This window comes from Microtus pennsylvanicus, chromosome 8 (assembly GCF_037038515.1).
Source record: "Microtus pennsylvanicus isolate mMicPen1 chromosome 8, mMicPen1.hap1, whole genome shotgun sequence".
Taxonomy (NCBI): domain Eukaryota; kingdom Metazoa; phylum Chordata; class Mammalia; order Rodentia; family Cricetidae; genus Microtus; species Microtus pennsylvanicus.
In genome coordinates, this window is record NC_134586.1 from 62,673,058 (window position 1) to 62,692,727 (window position 19,670).

At 45.5% G+C, this 19,670-nt stretch overlaps 2 protein-coding genes and 1 pseudogene across 9 annotated transcripts in view; 1 reads left to right on the forward strand and 2 right to left on the reverse strand.

Moving 5' to 3' along the window:
• Nucleotides 1-19,670, reverse strand: part of LOC142856340 (N-acetyltransferase 8F1-like) — a 57,735-nt gene that overhangs the window by 22,151 nt on the left and 15,914 nt on the right. For 3 of the 6 annotated variants that reach the window (XR_012911625.1, XR_012911626.1, XM_075983702.1), the window contains exon 1: nt 1,604-1,863. The exons of 1 other annotated variant lie outside the window; for it this stretch is intronic. The gene's annotated coding sequence lies outside the window, so the exon portion shown is untranslated. Of the gene's footprint in view, nt 1-982; nt 1,864-16,931; nt 17,002-19,670 lie in introns of those variants that run through there. 2 more of the 6 variants (XM_075983705.1, XM_075983703.1) reach the window with 2 other exon arrangements.
• LOC142856341 (EKC/KEOPS complex subunit Tprkb-like) lies at nt 1,760-9,743 on the forward strand. 3 transcript variants are annotated; one of them, XM_075983709.1, is made up of 5 exons: nt 1,760-1,856; nt 5,042-5,204; nt 6,953-7,075; nt 8,470-8,646; nt 9,425-9,743. In XM_075983709.1, the coding sequence occupies exons 2-5, from the start codon at nt 5,064-5,066 to the stop codon at nt 9,509-9,511; spliced, it is 528 nt and encodes a 175-aa protein (XP_075839824.1). In that variant the 5' UTR covers nt 1,760-1,856; nt 5,042-5,063; the 3' UTR covers nt 9,512-9,743. The 3 variants fall into 3 exon arrangements, with proteins under 3 accessions (XP_075839824.1, XP_075839823.1, XP_075839822.1); XM_075983708.1 differs by having other exon boundaries at nt 1,840-1,965; XM_075983707.1 differs by lacking the exon at nt 1,760-1,856 and adding an exon at nt 1,887-2,434.
• On the reverse strand, nt 15,559-16,254 carry LOC142855550 (N-acetyltransferase 8F1-like; annotated as a pseudogene).

Sequence of the window (19,670 nt, forward strand, 5' to 3'; positions counted from 1 at the left end):
GTGAACCAACCACTGGTGGTTCTGACTTCCTTGCTCATATTCTCCCTCCTTCCACTCTTCAACTGGACCTTGGAAGCTCAGTCCGGTGCTCCAATGTGGGTCTCTCTCTCTCTCTATCTCCATCCATCACCAGAAAAAGGTTCTATAGTGATATTTAAGATAGTCATCAGTCTGACTATGGGACAAGGCCAGTTCAGGGAGCCTATTCTCTTTGGATGCCTTCCTAAGTCTGGATGTAGGGGGAAGGGCCTTGGACTCCCCACAGGGCAGGGTACCTTGCCCTCTCTTAGGTCTGGAGAGAGGTGGGTGAAAGGGGGTGGGGGGAACAGGAGGGAAGTGGGAGGAGGGGAGGAAGTGAAAATTTTATTGGTATTATTTATAAAGTAATAAAAAAAGAATGTAGTCGCTTGTGACATACTCTCCAGAGGTAAAGCCAAAAAGCTAAAGAGAAACAGTTCTGTTTTCCAATGCTGGTTCAAATTTTTATTGTTTATGTTTCTTTCAGACAAAGGCATATTTCAGAAATGTTCACTCCGAGTCATAGCTGCTCCTGCTACCCAGAGTGAGCTCTCACGTACATCGGTAACATGCCAGAGAATTCCTCTTACAAGTAAGAAGCCATTCTGACAATCAACCAGGTGCATGGTGTCAAGAGGTCGTCTTTTGTATGACACAGATCTCAGAGTTAGTACTAGCATAGAAGAAAGACTGGGGACAGATGGGGACACTTTCATATTCTGTACTATGAAGACACACGTACTCCATACTGTAGGAAGGAGTCAAAATGCGCATATTAGCTTAGCATGGACACACTCTCATTTGTTTTGAGTTAACTTCCCACCCTAGCCCAGATGCCTCTGAAGGAGTATAAGGTTAATACCATTAGAAACCACCAAGATTCAGAGTTTCAAGAAGTGCCTGAGTCCAAACATCCACAGACAAGGAAAGAGTGCAAGGATAATAAAACAAACACAGACATCACCTCTCAGAAATGGGGTAACCACCTGACCAGGGAGGCAACACGGAGCTCCAGAATAGTTGGCTGCCTCTGCCTCCAGCTCTGTTTCCTCTCTTTATAATGTGCTGGCTGAGGATGATGGAATACATGTGTCTAGGATAGTTAATCTGCTCTCTCCGCATACTGCAGGCTCTCTGGATAAACCGTAATGTTAAAATTCAATCCTTTCTCTATTTATTGGGTTCTATGGCAGGTAGCACGAAGCAAAATCAGGTTTCACGACCCTTCGCGGTCATCCTTCCCCAAGAGTAGTAGTGCTCTAGTCTTGCACAAATTGCCTAAGGCAGGTGGCTCCCGGGATCTTGACCCCAGCATCCTTTCAGAGAAGCCTCACTATCTCAGGTCTGCTCAAAAGATATGCCTCTTTCCTCTGTCAGACTCCGAGCACGAGAGGAGCTAGCTCCTTCAATGTGAGACTCCACCGCATTGCATCTCCGCTTCCTACCGAGACTACACTCAGTAAACTGAGCCTCAAAATCTCTGAAAAGCTGTGACTCTCGTCCTGGTGGATAATTTTCAGTTCACATGAAGAACTTGAGGACGTTAAACACAGGCTGAGAATAAAGCCGACACTCAACGCCATACCTCAACTTTTAGGTCCTTTGTAACTCCCGACAAGGGGACGGAACAGAACCAGTTCTCCTCGGCGTCGGCAAGTAGTGGCAAGTAGTGGGGGAAAGTTCAGAGCAATTCAAACAGATTTAAGCTGACTACGCCCACCAGGATCCGGAAACAGGGTGTCTCGGAACCTTTTTACCCGATAAACTTTTGGGAACTTCCGGGAGTGGGAGATTTGTTTCCGAGGGGACAGTCTTCCTGTACGGACTGACGACTGCTGGTGAGTTCCGCCTGCGCGAATGGCAGCTCTTTCTCCGCCGTCACAGTTTTGTTGGCGTTGCGTGAATCTCCTGTCGCCAGTGTTTGTCGCTAGCCCTCTCAGGCCTCGGGTGGAGAGCAATGTAACTCCAGAATCGCCGGTCGTGCCGGAAGGCCGCTCGGTTCCCCGCTCCTGGGCGCCCCCCACCGGCGGTGTCCGAGGCTGCTGCAGGAGGAGCCCCGTGCAGACCGCGAAGCCCCGGGAGGCCCCAGCACTGGGATGGGAGGGAGGCTCGTGGGAGAACTGCCCGGCGGTGCCCTGGACAGGGACCTTGGCGGGAGGGACCGAGGAAGGAAGACCCCAGGACAGGGACACCCCGTTGGGAAATCTGGCCTCTGAAAAGAGTGGCAGGACATCGGGAGGGGGAGGACTCAAGCAAGGTCCAGAAGCTACCTGTGGAAACCGGTGCCATAAAGTTAGGGCTTTTGCTTCAGCTTTGATAACTCCCGAAGGACCCAGTGACCATCCTGATAGGCTAGGATTTCATTACTGGTGCGCAGGCCCCTTGATGAGAACGCTCTTGGGGTGCTGTTGATGGGGTGAGTCAGAATTGTGTTTGGAGGTAGAGTCAGGACACGGGCATTCGACCTTGTGTAACAGTTTGAGGCATTTACATTGAACTACCTTCTGTTGTTAATACTACAATTTTGCTAATACCTCATGGGGTGAGGTGTTTTGTTGTTCGTTTTGTTTTTTGGGGCAGGGTCTCTCTTTGTAACCAAGAGAGTTTTGGAACTTAAGTCTGTAGACCAAGCTGGCCTGGAACTCAGAGATCTGTCTGCCTCCTAGTCAGGGAGCAGGTTAGAAGGCTAGGAAAACTTGCATATATAATAGAATCTCTCTGGAGATATAAACCATTATTTTGATAATATTACTGGTTAAAGAATTTTTGAGTGCAAAGTTCTAATAGCTCTGGAGATAAATCATTAACTTTATAGTCATGAGTAGATAGGATTAATGATTTTTGACATCTGAAGTCTCCACGTAGCCCCACTTTTTAAGCTCTCATATTGGGAGCTAATTTCAATATTAATTTTACAGGCGTCAAACCAGATGAAGATTAAATGGTTCCATGTTTCTGACCTAAGTGACTCTTACACTAAACCAGAACAGAATATTCTGAGTTCTTCTCCCATACTGTGAGAAATCAGGGTTTGATTCCCAATGCCCACATTGCAGTTCACAAAAGTCTATTGCTCTAGTTGAATTGAATCCTTTCCTCTGGCTGCCACAGGTACCAGGCAAGAATCCAGCAGCCAAACACTCAAGTAAAATGGTTTTGTGAAATGGATATTTAAACAGGGAATATCATTTTTCCCCTGATTATACGTACTTGGGTTTTGTTTGATGACTATAGAAAGTTCATAACATGTACAACATAATATTTTAAGAGCACAATAAAAATCACCTAATAATTTCAGTACTCAAGATGTCTGTATTTTGTTAGGTTTCCTGCAGTTTTCTGTTCATGTTTTTGCATGACAGATCATACTGATCATATCGTACCATATCCTTCCTTAATTCGATGCCAACATGGAAAAACTCTCAGGACATTATTCACAAAACTCTGCTTTTTTATAACAGAAACCCTCAGATATAATTCTAGAAAAACAGAAATAACTTTCTATTGTGTTTATGTTTTGTGGTTTTTAAATATTTCATATATATGGATGTTTTGCCTGCATATATCTATGTGTACTGTGTGTCTGGAACCAATGATGATCAGACGAGGACATTGGTTGGGACTGGAGTTACAGATGGTTGTGAACCACGACGTGAGTGATGGGAATCAAACCCTTGACATCTTCAAGAGCAGCAGATGCTTTTAATGGCTGACCAACTCTCTGGCCCTGTATTGTTGCTTTGTTTTCTGAGGCCGGATCTCCTGAATCTCAAGCCAGCCTTTGTAGTTGAGTGTGACTTCAATATTTTTTCAGATGAAAATGTAACTTGATGCACATTTAATGGGATAAAATAGGATGGGTGTAAACAAGGAAAATATTCAGGAGGAAGGGCCGGTGCCGTTTTGTTTGCAGGGAGGAAGGAGTCAGAAACTGGAACAAACTGGGATGTTGAGGAGGACATTCCAGGACTGCCCCCAAAGTAACTAGGGACATAGTATAGGATTCGGGTGCCAGAGTTAACTATGACCCACTTAATCTGCGCATGTAATGGTGCAAAATTGTGTTTAGTTTAAGAAGTTTTGCATTCAATATATACGGTTGTTTGCTTTTCAGAAAGTGACTGGGCAACTTTTAGAAGTGATTTCTGTTGCCAAATACTAGAAACTGTCAAGTACTGTTAACTAGCTGTGCTGTGCTCAGCACCAGTAAGCTGCTTCAGGAAGTGCACCATTCAGTATAACACAGAAGTAACATTTTAGGTTTTGTTGTTTTAGTTGTGGGCTTAGATATGTTGGCTAACTCATCTCTACAGCCAAAAATTCAAGCTTTTCAAAGGTAGTAGTATTTATATTTTGGGTTTTATTCTAGATGCTCATTGTAGTTTTGCTTTTGTTTTTTGTGACAGGATCTCACTGTGCAGCTCTGACTGTCCTGGAACTCACTGGACATTTTTTTATGTTAACAGTTGTGTAGTTTATAAGATTATCTTGTTACTCTAACCGCCAGCTTGACAATAGCCTTCAGAGTCACCTGAGAAGGGAGTCTCAGCTGAGGGATTGTGCAGTTCACACTGGTCTGTTGACCTGTCATGGTGGACTGCCTTGACTCTTGTGATGTAGAAGGGCCTAGCCCACTGAGGGCAGCACAATCCCCGGACCGCATTAAAACCGCTAACTAAGCAGAAGCTAGTGAATGAGTCAGCAAGCAGTGTTCCTCTGTGGTGTCTGCCTTTGGGTCCTGGACGTGTAAGCCAAATAAATCCTTTCCTCCCTCAGTTGCTTCTGGTCAGAATGTTTCATGACAGCAGCAGACATGAAGCTAGGACAGAATCAGGAAAGTAGAATGCAAGGTTACAGATGAGTGTATGTTCACAAGCATTTCTAGGTCCTGGGGGATGGAGGTACAGAGCAAGTCTAGGACGGTGAGACTGTCAGGAGAGAGACGCAGAGAGGAAACCAGTGGGGAAGATGGATGCTATCTTTGACATGTAACAACCTGCTGTGGTCTTTTCCTCTTGTCCAGTAGTGTCCTCGTTGTCGAGGAAATGCAGTTATCTCAGCAGTTGGACCTGTTTCCTGAATGCAGAGTGACCCTTCTGTTATTTAAAGATGTAAAAAATGCAGGGGACTTGAGAAAAAAGGCCATGGAAGGATCTCTCAATGGCTCATTGATAAACCCTCATGTGGTAAGTACAAAATATGAGAATGAATTAACCATGCCAGGCATTTAAGAATATGTAATTTTACCTTAAATTTCTCTTATATTGAGGTAGAAAATATTGGATTAAGTCACACTTGGTGTTTTAAGTTTGAAACGACATATAGTCTGAAGGGCTCAGTAATACTGGCCTCTTCTTAATCACTGCGAATTTCTCCTTTCCAGCCAACCAGCGTCCATCGTCCCAGTGCCTCAGAGGTTTCTTTGAGTAGTGCTGGTCTCTTAATCACAGCTGACTCCTCAGTCCCAGCTTCCAGATACCACAGAGCTTTCATACAGAAGGCCCTGTAGAGCCTTTGCTTCCTCTGAAACTTCACAAGCCGGGCCGCCATCTTCTGTATTGCTCTCAACTTCTCTCCCAAGATCCCACAGAACAGCGCACTGAGCTCTTAACTCTTGGTGGATTTTCTAGGCCACAGTTAGAGAGTCTTTGTCCAATCCTCCACGACGAAACAGCATGACCAAGCAGCCTGGGGCGGAGAGGGTTTATTTGACTTACATTTCCATATTACTGTTCAGTGTCAAAGGACTTCAGACAGGAACTCAAAGGGCTGGATCCTGGAGGCAGGAGCTGACACAGAGGCCTTGGAGGGGTGCTGCTTAACACTGGTTTCCCATGACTTGCTCAGCCTGCTTTCTTATGGAACCCAGGTCACCTGCCCTGGGGTGCTACCACCCACCATGAGCTGGACATCAACAACTGGTTATGAAGATGTCTGCCGATAGCCTGATCTTACTGAGACGTTTTCTCAATTGAGGCCCCCTCCTCTCCAGTGACTCCAGCTTGTGTCAGGTGGACATAAAACTAGCCAGTGCACCCCAAGTCCATCCTGAACAATCCACCAATGAGAACCAAATATTCAAGTATAGGAGCCTATGGGAACCATTCTCATTCCAACCAGCACAATGGCAGAGTGGTTAATAGCACACATTAAGACCCGAGCTTCCTACTGTGACTGAGAAAGACACAGCCATCTTTGTTTGGCACGTAAAGATGTGTGCTGTTGTGTCCGTGGTGCATATCCCAACATGATCGTCAGTATTCCTTCAAGGGGATAACTGCATTGTTTTCCTCTGCTATGTAAGACAGGTACCAACTTGCCTGATTCCCACATGGTAACAACAGGGCTGGGATTGAACACGAAACCCAGCCATGACTCTGCACTCCCCCTTCCCCCCCAGGCATCTTTGCCTTGGTGACCTTATCTGTTACACAAGTACACTGATTTTATTGAATACTGTGAAGTTTAGGATTGGGCCTGTTCCGTATTAGGCTTCAATAATCTTGCAGCTTTGAAGTTTTGTATTTTACACAAGTGAAGGGGCATAAATGATCAGCAAATAGGAATAACCTGGCTAGCTTTAATATCAGCTTTATTAAGGGGAAGAAGGGGAGAGCTTACAAAACCAGGGTCCCAGGGACGAGCAGGAAATAAAAAAGGGAAGGCAGGGAGCACACCTGCCAGATTTATAGGTAACCATTCTTCTAAGGGGTACCCACCCTTCAAATATGGTGATTGGCTGGGGCTTCCCCTACACACAAGGTGTGTGTGTGTGTGTGTGTGTGTGTGTGTGTGTGTGTGTGTTGCAGCAGCCCTTTTTATACAGACCATCTGAATGGTGATCACTATTGCTGGACTAGAGTTTCCTCAGTCAGGACACATGGTGCAGGAACCTGCGGATTCTCTGTGCTAATCCTTGTTTTCTCTCTGGTAGATTGTCCATCCATTTCAGATACTGGTGGCAGCAAACAAAGCCATTCATCTCCACAAGCTGGGAAAAATGAAGACAAGAACTCTGTCCACTGAAATTATCTTCAACCTCTCCCCTAATAACAACGTAAAGTGGTGACTCTTTATTTCTGTTGTCTCATCAGGGAAGCAGGTCCCCCTCCTGCAGTGTAGCCCTGGGGTCAGAGTCTCCAAGACAGATGTTAGCACTGAGCCAGGGTAGTTGTGTAGAGAGGTGGAGGCTGCCTGCCGTTTACTGCTGCAGCCAGAGTGGAGTCAGTTTCCTGGTCATCAAAGTTTAAACTACATGAGCTTGGTATTTCTGCCCTGCCCACGTTGTCTTAAGTAGACCCCTTGAGCATTTTTGCTTAAGAAACTGGTAGAAGCGCACGTGCTAAACGCGTGAGGTGTAGATGCATTTTGTCACTCTCCCTCTAAACTAGAGATGGAATGTGTGTTTTTATCTTCAGTACCAGAAGCTTCTGTAACCTGGTAGAGCAGTTGACACCTACTCACTCACACAGCCAGGGCATAGAAAAACCCATGGTTTGAAATCCTCATGGGGATGATCCCCACCCCACACATGTGAGTGAATGCATGTCTGTGTGAGGTGTGCACATTCATGTGTTGAGCTCCACAGTGTTCTTGTGGAGCTCTCGAGGACGACCTCCGGTGGTCCTTGCCATCTTCCAAAGGTCCCTATCTTTCTCCACTGCGTACACCAGGCTATCTGGCCTTCAAGCTCTTGGATTTTTGTATCCCCAACTCCTATCTTGCTGTAGGAGCACTGGGGTTTCATACAACTGCTATTGTGTCTGGCTTTACAGGGGAGCTAGGGATTTGAACCACAATCCTCCCACTTGTGTGGTGTGTGCTTTACCCACTGAGCCATCTCTCCAGTCCAAGATTGATGTTCAAATGCAAGTTACTGAGGTGTTGACATTCTGTGTGTGACATGACAAAGACGTCTGAACTCTGCTGATGAAGTTTCCGTATTACTACTGCTGTTAGTAAGAACCACGTGCTGATATTATCAAGGGGAAGGTTAGGAAGCCTGTGGCAGAATTAAACCACAGTTGGTTGTAAAGTTTATAAAATGCAGTCAGCACGGCAGCAGAATCACCATTAACAGAGTCACTGGAAACAACTGAAGACATCATATTCCTGCACAGGACAGCTGTAGGGGCAGAAGAGACAGGTGCAGTCAGAGAAGCAGATGCATAAGACAAAAGTTGAGCGTCCCCGAGAGAAATGACAGTAGGAGTACAAATGATGACCTGGAAGGTCACCTGGAGGAGAGGCACAGGTGGTTATGTGCAAAGCCCAGAAGTCCAGAGGAGCGAAGTGCAGCTGTGCACAGGGACAGCCATGGGAGGGGCTGGAAGGGAGTGTTGAAGGGCAAGGGGTGCATTAAGAAGAGGGACCCCGACTGAGCAGGCAGGGACTGGGCCACACACAAGACACTGCCTCATTTTATTTTCTTTGTTTTTTTTTTTATCATAGATTTCAGAGGCTTTGAAAAAATTTGGTATCTCAGAAAGGGACACTTCGGTTCTGATTGTTTACGTTGAAGAGGGAGGTAAACAAATACACCAACAACACCTAATATCTCAAGTGGAAGGTGAGCAGGTGCCTTTGGAAAGCCTTCCAGAAATAACAAAGCTCTCAGAAGTCAGAAAGGTTTGTAGTGCACATTTTTATGAGCTCAGTAGATGAATTACACCGATGCTGGTTGCTCATTACTGTTATGAATTTTGAACTATTAACTCTTTAGTTAGCATGCAATAATGGTGTTCATTCCATTTTCACAAATCCTATTGCATTTACTCATCGCTGCCTCCTCTCATTCCCATTACGTTTTGAACGTCTAAGAAATAGTGTGGGACTGGAGAGGAGACTGAGCAGTTAAGACCACTTGCCATTAATCCAGAGGGCATTGGTCTGATTCCCAGCATGCTCATAACCTTCTGTAACTCCATTTCCAGGGGATCTGATGCCATCTTCTGTCTTTCATGGGAACTGCACATGCAGTACTCATACATTCATGCAAAACACCCTTACAAGTAAAATGAGGTTGAGAAATACTAAAATAACCTTACAGACCTTGGAAAGTATTTGTGGATGAGAAGAACTGGGACATACAAGTTTGTGGAACGAATTCAGAATGGAGTCACTGAGAACTGTAAGAAAAGGGATCTCTTCCAATATGCAGTGACCAGTGTGGGCCGTTTGATAGAATTGTGATTTGTGTGTTCAGGAGATTTGCTTTTTATATTAATAACTACAACTTTTAAAAATGATATTTGATATGAGTGAGTACCACCTATTTTGAACATTTTAAACATATATGTAATTTCAAATCATTAATACCATAGTAAAGTGATAATGCCACATATCAATGTGTGTAATAACAGTGACTGGACATGCCAGCACTCACAGATTGTCATTCACTTTACAGGCATACAAACTGTCACCACAAGAAGAGAGCATTGGGACATTATTGGATGCAATCATTTGTAGGATGTCAACAAAGGATGTTTTATAAGATGCCGCAAAATACTAAGACATGATCTCAGAGTTAACCACTAGCTGTTCTTTCGTGGTTATGAAATTAACATATTCATCACTGAAAAGGGGAAAAAGAAAACACATCAGCCTGCTTTTTTACCTCTTAGAGATAATTCATGTTGTGGTATTTGTCATTGTCTTCTAGTCTTCTGTTTGTACTTGAGCGTATTTATTTTTATACAATTGAAATAAAAAGTGTAAGCACCTAATTACGGCTACAGTGTCCTTGGTTCTTGCTCAGTGAGTCATCCTTCAGTTTGTATCTCCCCTTGGACTGCTGGTTTGTCCACGTGGATCCTCTCAGCTTTTGGATCCTTGGTATTTTATGTGTAAGAATTTCTCTACCTCTAAACCTGGTGTGGGACTCCATCCTCCATCCCAGGTACTCAGAAGGCTGAGTCAGGAGAAAGCCAAAAGTTTGAGGTCAGCCAGAGATATGCCACAAGTTCCAGAACATTGCCATGGAACATTCCCATGGTTTGGTTCTGGGGTTGTTCTCTAGGTATACCATACCCAGAATCCCCTTCTCAGTGCACCTGACTATGCTGGAGGCAGGTGGCAGAGGATGATGCAGAACAAGTGTCAAAGGAAAGAATTCTTGATTCTCTTCAAGCTATGATTGAGAGATGCTGCATGGTCTCAGCATTCTGCGTCATGGGCTGTCACAAGTTACCACATTGTTTGTGCACTGGAACTTTAGCTCAGGGGTGTGCAGGCCCCTCTTGTGGATACTAGTGGTTGTTGGGTGATATAGAAGATCTCCCAGAAGCCCAAGGAGGCTGTCCTGGGTGAGGATGGACAGAATTCCTACTGTGGTGACCATCAAAGCCAGAGTCAAGGAAAGGCACATAGCAAGAAACAGTGAAACATATAACCCCAGTAATCAAGTCACCTGTGTTTGGAGTGATGTAGCAAGGGATCTTTGTGTAGTTGAAACTGGTCTATAACAAGGTTAATCAGCAGGGCAGGACAGGCTGTATTTGGCTTACTCCTCGAAAGTTAAGTTGTATCAGACGTAAGGCCATAGCCACGGGGTGGTGGCACATGCCTTTAATCCCAGCACTCAGGTGGCAGAGGTAGGCAAATCTCTGTGAGTTCAAGGATAGCCTGGTCTACAAGAGCTAGTTCCAGGACAGGCCCCAAAGCTATAGAGAAACCATGTCTTGAAATAAAAAACAAAAGTAATGCCAGGATGAAAAAGCAGCACCAGTATTGCCCAGTGACACAATTTACTGGCTCACGGGTGCTGGGAGCTCTGTGATCAGCAGTCTCTAGCCTAGGCTGGGAGACATGGCAAGATACCCCCACCCACATCTCTAACACCCCAGTGTTACAGATGAACTAGCTGAAAGAGCCACATCCCAGCACAGCCTGTATCAGGGTTGTAAGATGGCACAAGCAGGCATCTGAGTCTCTGAAATCCCTGGGCCTTTGAACTCAGACTGGGTCCAGCCTAGATACCAGGAGTGCGCAGATATAGGGTGCTTCCATCCCCATATCCACTTGGAAGTGCAGAGCTGTATGCTTGGCCTCCCTAAAGTGGTGCTGCCCCGTGAGACTGCCCACAACAGCTCTATGAGCCTGGCCACCATGAGGTGTCAGTTACATCCCAGTCTTCCCCCATAGAAGCAGTCCTCAGCTGTCCTAGCCAACTTCTCACCCTGCCATGACAAAATACCTGTTGGGTCTTCTCTCAGTTCCACGCCCAGCTTCTGGTCTGGGACCCTGAAAATCTTGTAAGCACAGACTACATTTGTCCCCGAGTCTAGCATGTCCTCAGCTGACATCTGCAGTGCTTGGAAATCCTTCGTTTGTTTCTGCCTTGCCTTAGCATGTCTGCTCTGCCCAGCCCCTGACCTTGCCCAGCTGACCTGCTGGGACAGGACAGCACACAGATGTCTGGCACTTTCAGCCAACTTAGATGCTCCCACATGTGTGCTGAGGCTAGGTGAGCTGCCCCCTCCAGCCCTACGAAAACTTCTGGTCCACAAACTCAAAAGTGAAATACAAGCATTAGTATTTTACATTGTCCATAATGCATCATTAATATGGGACTAGGTATATGAAACACAGGCACCGCAGAAACCAAGAATGTAGCATGTTGAAGATATGGAGCCACAGGCTATGTTCAGGCCGCCCGGCTCCTGCACGGCTAGCTTTACCTGAAATAATTACATGGAAAACTGTATTATTTAAACACTGCTTGGCCCATTAGTTCTAGCCTCTTATTGACTAGCTCTTACATATTGATCTAACCCATTTCTAATAATCTGTGTAGCCCATGATGTGGCTTACCAGGGAAGATCTTAACATGTGTCTGTCTGGAGTGGGAGAATCATGGTGACTGACTGACTCGGCTTCTTTCTCCCAGCATTCTGTTCTGTTTACTCCACCCACCTAAGGGTTGGCCTATCAAATGGGCCAAGGCAATTTAGATGCTTTTTTTTATTTAATTTTTTATTAAATGAAAGTAACTCCTCCATCATTTCCCCTTTTTCTGTTTAAACAAAAAAGAAAGGCTTTAACTTTAACATAGTAAAATTACATATAACAAAACAGTTATCAAGTAAGAATTACAGTTACAATATTTATATCTATTTTATCTTTTATCATAACTAAGGAAAACTATAATTATCTATCCATTCTTCAACTCCATCAAAGACTCCAGAAGGATATAATGTTACCAAAGCAAACAAGAAACCAAAAGCTCTAGAAATGACAGAGACATTTTGCTGCCTGGACAGTCACCCAAAGTTCCTCTGTACCGTTGGGGCATCCATCTTCGGCCTATAGGCCCATAGTATCCAGAGACATTTCCATGAAGCAGGAAATTTCAAAGGCTGTTCAGTCACTATCTGCTGTGTCCTGTAGAATGTCTCGCAGACTCCTTCATGAATCAGGAACCCTGAAAGATCATCTCACCTCTAGGCAAGTTCAGCAGTCCTCTCTCTGCGGGTTCTTTGTGTCCAGTTCATGCATCAGTCCAGACAAGAGCAGTTTCTTGCCCTAATGGCTATCAAACTCAATAAGGAGCCTCTTCGATGCCCATCTTCCTCTTGAAGTAGATTGGTGCTGCCAGAAGCAGATGTGTCTCATTGTCATGAAAAGCCCTAAGTTATTAAAACATTTAAATGCCATATTCTGTAGCCTTTGAAAGATATGAAGAATGCCTATCTAACTGAAATATATCTCTATATAGCTAGAAAATCTAACTAACATGACTGCAAGCTTGACTATTATCAATGATTTTCCATTAACAACCTATATTTCCTAATTATACATTTTTAAATGAACTACACAATCACAATACCTTAATCAATATTAGAAATATATATACATATAACAAAATTGACCTTAAAATCTATACCAATGCAAATTATTCATATCTATATCATATCCCCCTTTAAATGTAAAAGAACATTTATAAACAATATTTGGAATATAAGCACAGTTATTTCTCTCCAAACTGTTTCCTGCTGAATGGGGGCGCTGTTATTTAGGTCTTTTATGGTGTAACCTGTGTGCCAGGGTCATCTCAGTCGGCAGTTGAGTGAAGTAATTTTTTTAGGGTCTTCACAGCAACTTTTCGGGAGGGCATGGCCTATCATACTATATTGGGATAGACGCAATCCACAGGGTCTCATCCTCTGTGAAAACAAAAGAAGAAACTCCTTTCCAAAGTATCATATCCTTAGACCCAAATTCTGAAGTCATTGTACCCTTATGAAATCCATTCTGGTTCAGCTTGGCAACCCACACAATAAAATGTCTCTCTGTATTTAGCTCCTTTACAGTCAAAAAATTTAAAGAAAACACAATGTACATAATCCACACTCTCTGTGAATCTTCCATTTTTACATGGCTTATTTTTACTCTATCACTTTACTTTATTCTGTCTCTTTAAAGACTTTACCCTTTTTTTAAAGGCATTAACTTTATTCTCTATATTTTTTTTCTTCTCTCTCTCAAGCCTATGTACACTCATCCAACACTGTGGTCTTTTATGCCTGAATCTGTTTTATTGTGAATCTGTAATTTTTTTTACTATCCAGGAACATTTCTTAAAATGTTAAGCACTTATTAAAAACTTATGTTGCATAATTAATGATACTAGAGAAGCTAAATAAGGAGAACCCAAAGATAAACATATAAGCATCCTCCTGAATATTAACCTTCAGCAGGTGATGAAAGGAGACAGAGACAGAGACCCACATTGGAGCACCGGACAGAAATCTCAAGGTCCAAATCAGGAGCTCAAAGAGAGAGAGCATGAGCAAGGAACTCAGGACCGAAAGGGGTGCACCCACACACAGAACTCACCAAGGCCAGCTGGCCTGGGTCTGGAAAAGCCTGGGATAAAACCGGACTCTCTGAACATAGCGGACAATGAGGACTACTGAGAACTCAAGAACAATGGCAATGGGTTTCTGATCCTACTGCACGCACTGGCTTTGTGGGAGCCTAGGCAGTTTGGATGCTCACCTAACTAGACCTGGATGGAGGTGGGGGTTCCTTGGACTTCCCACAGGGCAGGGAACCCTGATTGCTTTTTGGGCTGAGGAGGGGGGGGACGTAATTGGGGGAGGGGGAGGGAAATGGGAGGCGGTGGCGTGGAAGAGACAGAAATCTTTAATAAATAAATAAATTCAAAAAAAAAAAACCAACTAGCCGGGCGGTGGTGGCGCACGCCTTTAATCCCAGCACTCGGGAGGCAGAGGCAGGTGGATCTCTGTGAGTTCGAGACCAGCCTGGTCTACAGAGCTAGTTCCAGGACAGGCTCCAAAGCCAAAGAGAAACCCTGTCTCGAAAAACAAAAACAAACAAACAAACAAAAAACCAACTTATGTTGCACCATGTACAGGTAATACGGTAGCACCTGTGTCCTGTCCAGTCTAAACCTTAACTACGCTATTTTTATGGCAATTACGGTAGTTCCTGCCCGTGACCAGCACAGTTCAGCATGGTGGAGCTGAGCCACTCCTGCGAGAGAGCCATTTGGTGTCCCTGAGCCACTCACAGTTCCAGGCACACAGCAAGTCCACATTGGAGCCACAGTCAGCAGTTTAACTCTGAAACTGAGCATGCGGCACAGAAACTGTTTTCATCCAAGTTACAGCCAAATCTGACATGCAGAGTACTGCGCAGTCTAAAAACATCTCTCTGTATGGTGGCTCTTCCGCCTGCCTAAGCCTGGTTCTGCCGGCTGCCCAGGTGCAGGCAGGGAGCGCTGAGCCATCAGCACGGTCTCCGATCCCAAGCAGGAACACAAACATCCAGTCCCATAAAAGCCATTGAAATGCTTTAAAGTCCCAGGAAGCTGCGCTTTAAAATGACGCAGCTTTTTTTCTGCTGCTGTTGCTGAATCAGGAAATCTCTCTACAGCATACCCTAGCAAATAGCAAAATCTGTGTTAAACTCTCTCTCTCTCTTATTTTTAAGCCTTCTAAGGTTTTTAAGTAGATTTAGTCCATCACGTTGGATGCCACTCTGTTGAAGATATGGAGCGGTGGGCTACGTTCAGGCCGCCCGGCTCCTGCACGGCTAGCTTTACCTGAAATAATTACATGGAAAACTGTATTAATTTAAACACTGCTTGGCCCATTAGTTCTAGCCTCTTATTGACTAGCTCTTACATATTGATCTAACCCATTTCTAATATTTTGTGTAGTCCACAAGGTGGCTTACCAGGGCAGATCTTAACATGTGTCTGTCTGGAGTGAGAGAATCATGGTGACTGACTGAATCGGCTTCTTTCTCCCAGCATTCTGTTCTGTTTACTCCACCCACCTAAGGGTTGGCCTATCAAATGGGCCAAGGCAGTTTCTTTATTAAATGAAAGTAACTCCTCCATCAGTAGCAGAACCTCAAAACCACCGTTCTAATACAATCACATGCACTAGAATCTGGTGTGCACCATCAAGGAGCTTTTATTGTTCATTACACTACATGACAGGGTTCACTGGTTCCTAGAACATGAAGCAGGGCCTGTTTGCTGCACAGGAGCTAAGGTCTCAGTCCCACTTACTAGGCAGAAGGGAAGGAATATTTGAAGAGAATTGTTGGATTATCCACTAACTTCCAGAACATACTGAAGAAGTACTGCCCTGTCTTCCTGAATCCCATGCTCAGGTAGAGGGCCATAGCGCCTTTCTGAAGGACGCTAGTCCCAAGGACAACATCACTGTAACCCTGGCCCTGTGCTAACTAGAGGACAGTTCTGAACAGTGCTTTGGCTATCCCCTGTCCATGGTGCTGTGACGACACAGACAGGTGAAAGAGCTCCATCTGCTTCCTCCCTAATGGGGGATCCTTGACTGGTAGACAGCCCACGATGCCCACCACCTCTCCTGCAGACTCAGCCACCCAGAAGGAGCCAAGTGCATTCAGGTAAATGTGGGTGATGTCAGCCGTGTCTGTGTGCAAACACTTGGCCACATACTCTTTCCAGGGATGTCTGGCAAGGTGTTTCAGCAGAAGGAGCACAAAGAAAATGCTCATAGCAGCTAGCAGCCAGGAGCCAGACACCAGGACCACGGCAAGCGGCACCCCAAGTAATAGCAGGAGGGTCCGGGAGAGTTTCAGCAGGTGGTGGAAGGTGGTGGGGATGTACTCCTCAGTACCCCTTACGAACAAATCCAGGACAACTTTCTGGTCGCTGTTCTCATACTGGCGGATGTGATAAGAAGCCATGGGAGATTTCTGGGTCTCAAGTCTCAGCATCCGGGAGAGACAGGTATACCTGCCTGACACTTTCCCTGAGGCCTGAAGAGGAAAGAAACCATGTAAGTCCCCTGACCTTCTGCCTCCCAATCTCCCAAGACCCATTTAGGCCCTCTTCAAGGGTGTATCTTTCTGCTGTCACCAGACAGGAAGCAGACACAAACACTGGGAGAAGATCTATCCAGCAACACGTGACTGCATCCTTCTCACCCTACAGAAGCCTTGTGCAGCTCCGGGTACATAAACAAGCCCAGTGCTGCAGATGGAGCCCATGCACCCATTAGGTCACTGTCTGCAGATGGAGCCCATGCACCCATTAGGTCACTGTCTGCAGATGGAGCCCATGCACCCATTAGGTCACTGTCTGCAGATGGAGCCCATGCACCCATTAGGTCACTGTCTGCAGATGGAGCCCATGCACCTATTAGGTCACTGTCTGCAGATGGAGCCCATGTACCCATTAGGTCTCTGTCTGCGGACTGTGTATTACAGCCATGTGTTTCCAGGTGTTTCCTGCAGATCTCCTTCCCAAGGATTGTAGAACTTTAGATTACAGAGCTGGCAGAAATAAACACACAAAACCACCCATTGCTGCAAACCCTTATCCTTGAGCCCTCAGGCAGTTCTAGGACTCCAGTCCCACACTGAGACCCTCCCCACAGTGCTGCCAGCCTTACCTGCTACTGCACAACCAAGAGTGTCTGGAAGGGCATCAGCCTCTGGTCGCATGCAGCACAGGTAGCCTGGGTCTGCCCAACAACTGGTGAGCAGACCTGAGTTGCCACCTCACCGGTTGGCTCCTGGATATTAGTTAATCAGAAAGCCCAGCGTCACAGAGCTGAAACGTGACATCCAGGAGTCCACCCCCATTCACCTCTGTGAACTCTGGGTAATAATTTGTAGAGCACAGTAGAATGTGGATGCTAACAGTTTTCACCCCCATGGAAGGCCTGTCACCTGCACTGTTCTCTCCAGACTGCAGCTATCTCTGGCCCTGCACACAACTGCTCAGAGCAGCCTGTTGTTGGGACGCACACACTCTGGGCTCCCATGTCCTGCCACAGCAACAGGTCCTATAGCTAAACTTTTCCCTGTCCATGCTTGCCAGGTTCTGTAAAATAAACCCTAGGGGACCACACTGCCCTTCTGCCCCTGCTCCTCACCACCAGCCTCAGTCAGCACTAGTGTCCTTTCCAGCCCCAGCTATGGTGCCATCCAGATGGCGGGCACTAGACAGGGCACAGCTGCCGGAGTTCAGGACCTGCTCAGAGCTTGAACATCATGCTTCCCTCATGAGTGAGCCGAGGTGTTGCTTCCCTACAAAATGTGAGAGCAATATCTGTCTCTACAGAGTGTCCCTGTGGAAGGTGTCTCTGCCTCTGCCTTCAAATCTGACCTGAAGGCAGTGAGAGCTGTACTGACCCATTTCCTCCAAGACCAGTAGGATACTTGCAAGGTGGAGCTAAGGCTATGGTAGGATCTTACTTTGAGGAAGTTTTCATGCCAGCAGAGAATTGGACACTCTCAGAACTGTGGCAAGGTCCAGTGGAGAAGATGCTGGGATGTCAGCACAGTGAGGCTTCCCAGAAGGATGAGCAAAGCAGAGACAACACCGCAGTAAAGGTTCATCTCCTGAGCAGGGAGGAGAGAGAAGCAGGGAAGTTCCTGAGACAGCCCTTGGGGAAAAGGTCGTTAAAGGCACGTGTGCCTAACACCAGCAGGGACCTGGATATATAGGACCCAGAACACAGGCAAGTAGTGCAGGTCTCCTTCTCTGGATGCACGTGAGGCCATGAGGATGCATTTTCGGTGAGAAGCAAAATGACAAGTATGGAGAAGCGAGCCACTTGTTCATCTCGGCCACCCAGAACCAAAATAATTACACAGCAACTATATTAAATAAAACACTGCTTGATCCATTACCTCTAGCTTCTTATTAGCTAACTCTTACATCTTAATTTAACCTATTCTATTAATCTATATATCCTCACGAGGTCGTGGCCTATCAGCAAAGTTCCAACATGACTGAGGCTCGGGGCGGCTTCAACACGCCCCTCTCCACCTCTTCTTTCCAGCATTCCATTTAATTTTCCCCATCTAGCTCTGTTCCCTGATAGCTCTGCTATAGGCCCAAAGCAGTTCCTTTATTAACCAATGAAAGCAACACATAGACAGAAGGATCTCCCACATCATTTCCCCTTTTCTGTTTAAACAAAAAGGAAGGCTTTAACATAGCAAAATTACACATAACAAAACAGGTATCAAATAAGAATTACGGTTATAATATTTATATCTACTTTATCTTTTATCATAAGTAAGGAAAACTATAACTACAAATACTTCAACTGCATCAAAGACTGCAGAAGGATATATTATTACCTAAGTAAGCAGAAAGTACATTATAAGTAACTTTCAAAACTCTAGAATTGACATCTCAGCATCTTCTCCGCTGGATTTTGTCACAATTCAGAGTGTCCCATTCTTCCCTGCCTACTTGACTGTGTTCTGGGTCCTGTATAGCCAGGTCCCTGCTGGTGATAGATACGCATGCCTGATGGAGGTGGGTGTTGTATCTTATCTGTTGCTTTCATTGGATAAGTAATAAAGAAAACTGCTTGTCCCTCTGATAGGGTAGAATTTAGATAGGTGGAGTAAACAGATAGAATGCTGGGAGAAAGAACCTGAGTCAGGAGTCACCATGATTCTCCCACTCCAGGCAGAAGCAAGTTAAAATCATTCCTGGTAAGCCAGCTCGTGGGTTACACAGATTATTAGAAATGGGTTAGATCAATATGTAAGAGCTAGCCAATAAGAGGCTGGAACTAATGGGCCAGGCAGTGTTTAAAAGAATACAGTTTCTGTGTAATTATTTAGGGGCATAAGCTAGCCATATGGGCGGCCGGGTACCGGGGACACAACCCTGCCCCTGCTATTTACAACACATGCCTTTAAGGACTGTCGTCCCAAGGGCTGTCTCAGGAACTTCCCTGCTTCTCTCCCCTCCCTGCTCAGGAGATGAACGTTTTCTGAGGTGTTGTCTCTGCTCTGCTCATCCTTCTGAGAAGCCTCTTGTGCTGACATCCCAGCATCTTCTCCACTGGACCTTGCCACAGTTCAGAGAATGTCCCATTCTCCCCTGCCTATAGCAGAGATAGGCACAATGACTAGCATCCTCTTCCTTGTCTCCTAATTACTTAGTTATGAAACTTTCTCAAAGTAAGACTCTGCCATAGATAGCCTCCTCTCCGCCTCGCAGAGAGCTTGCTTGTCACAGTGGGCCTGAAGAAAATGGGGCCATTACAGCTCTCACTGGCCTTCAGGTCAGGGTTGGAGGCAGAGGCAGAGAACACCTTCCAAAGGGACACTCTGTAGAGAGGGATGTCGTTCTTGCTTGTAGGGAAGCAACACCTTGGCTC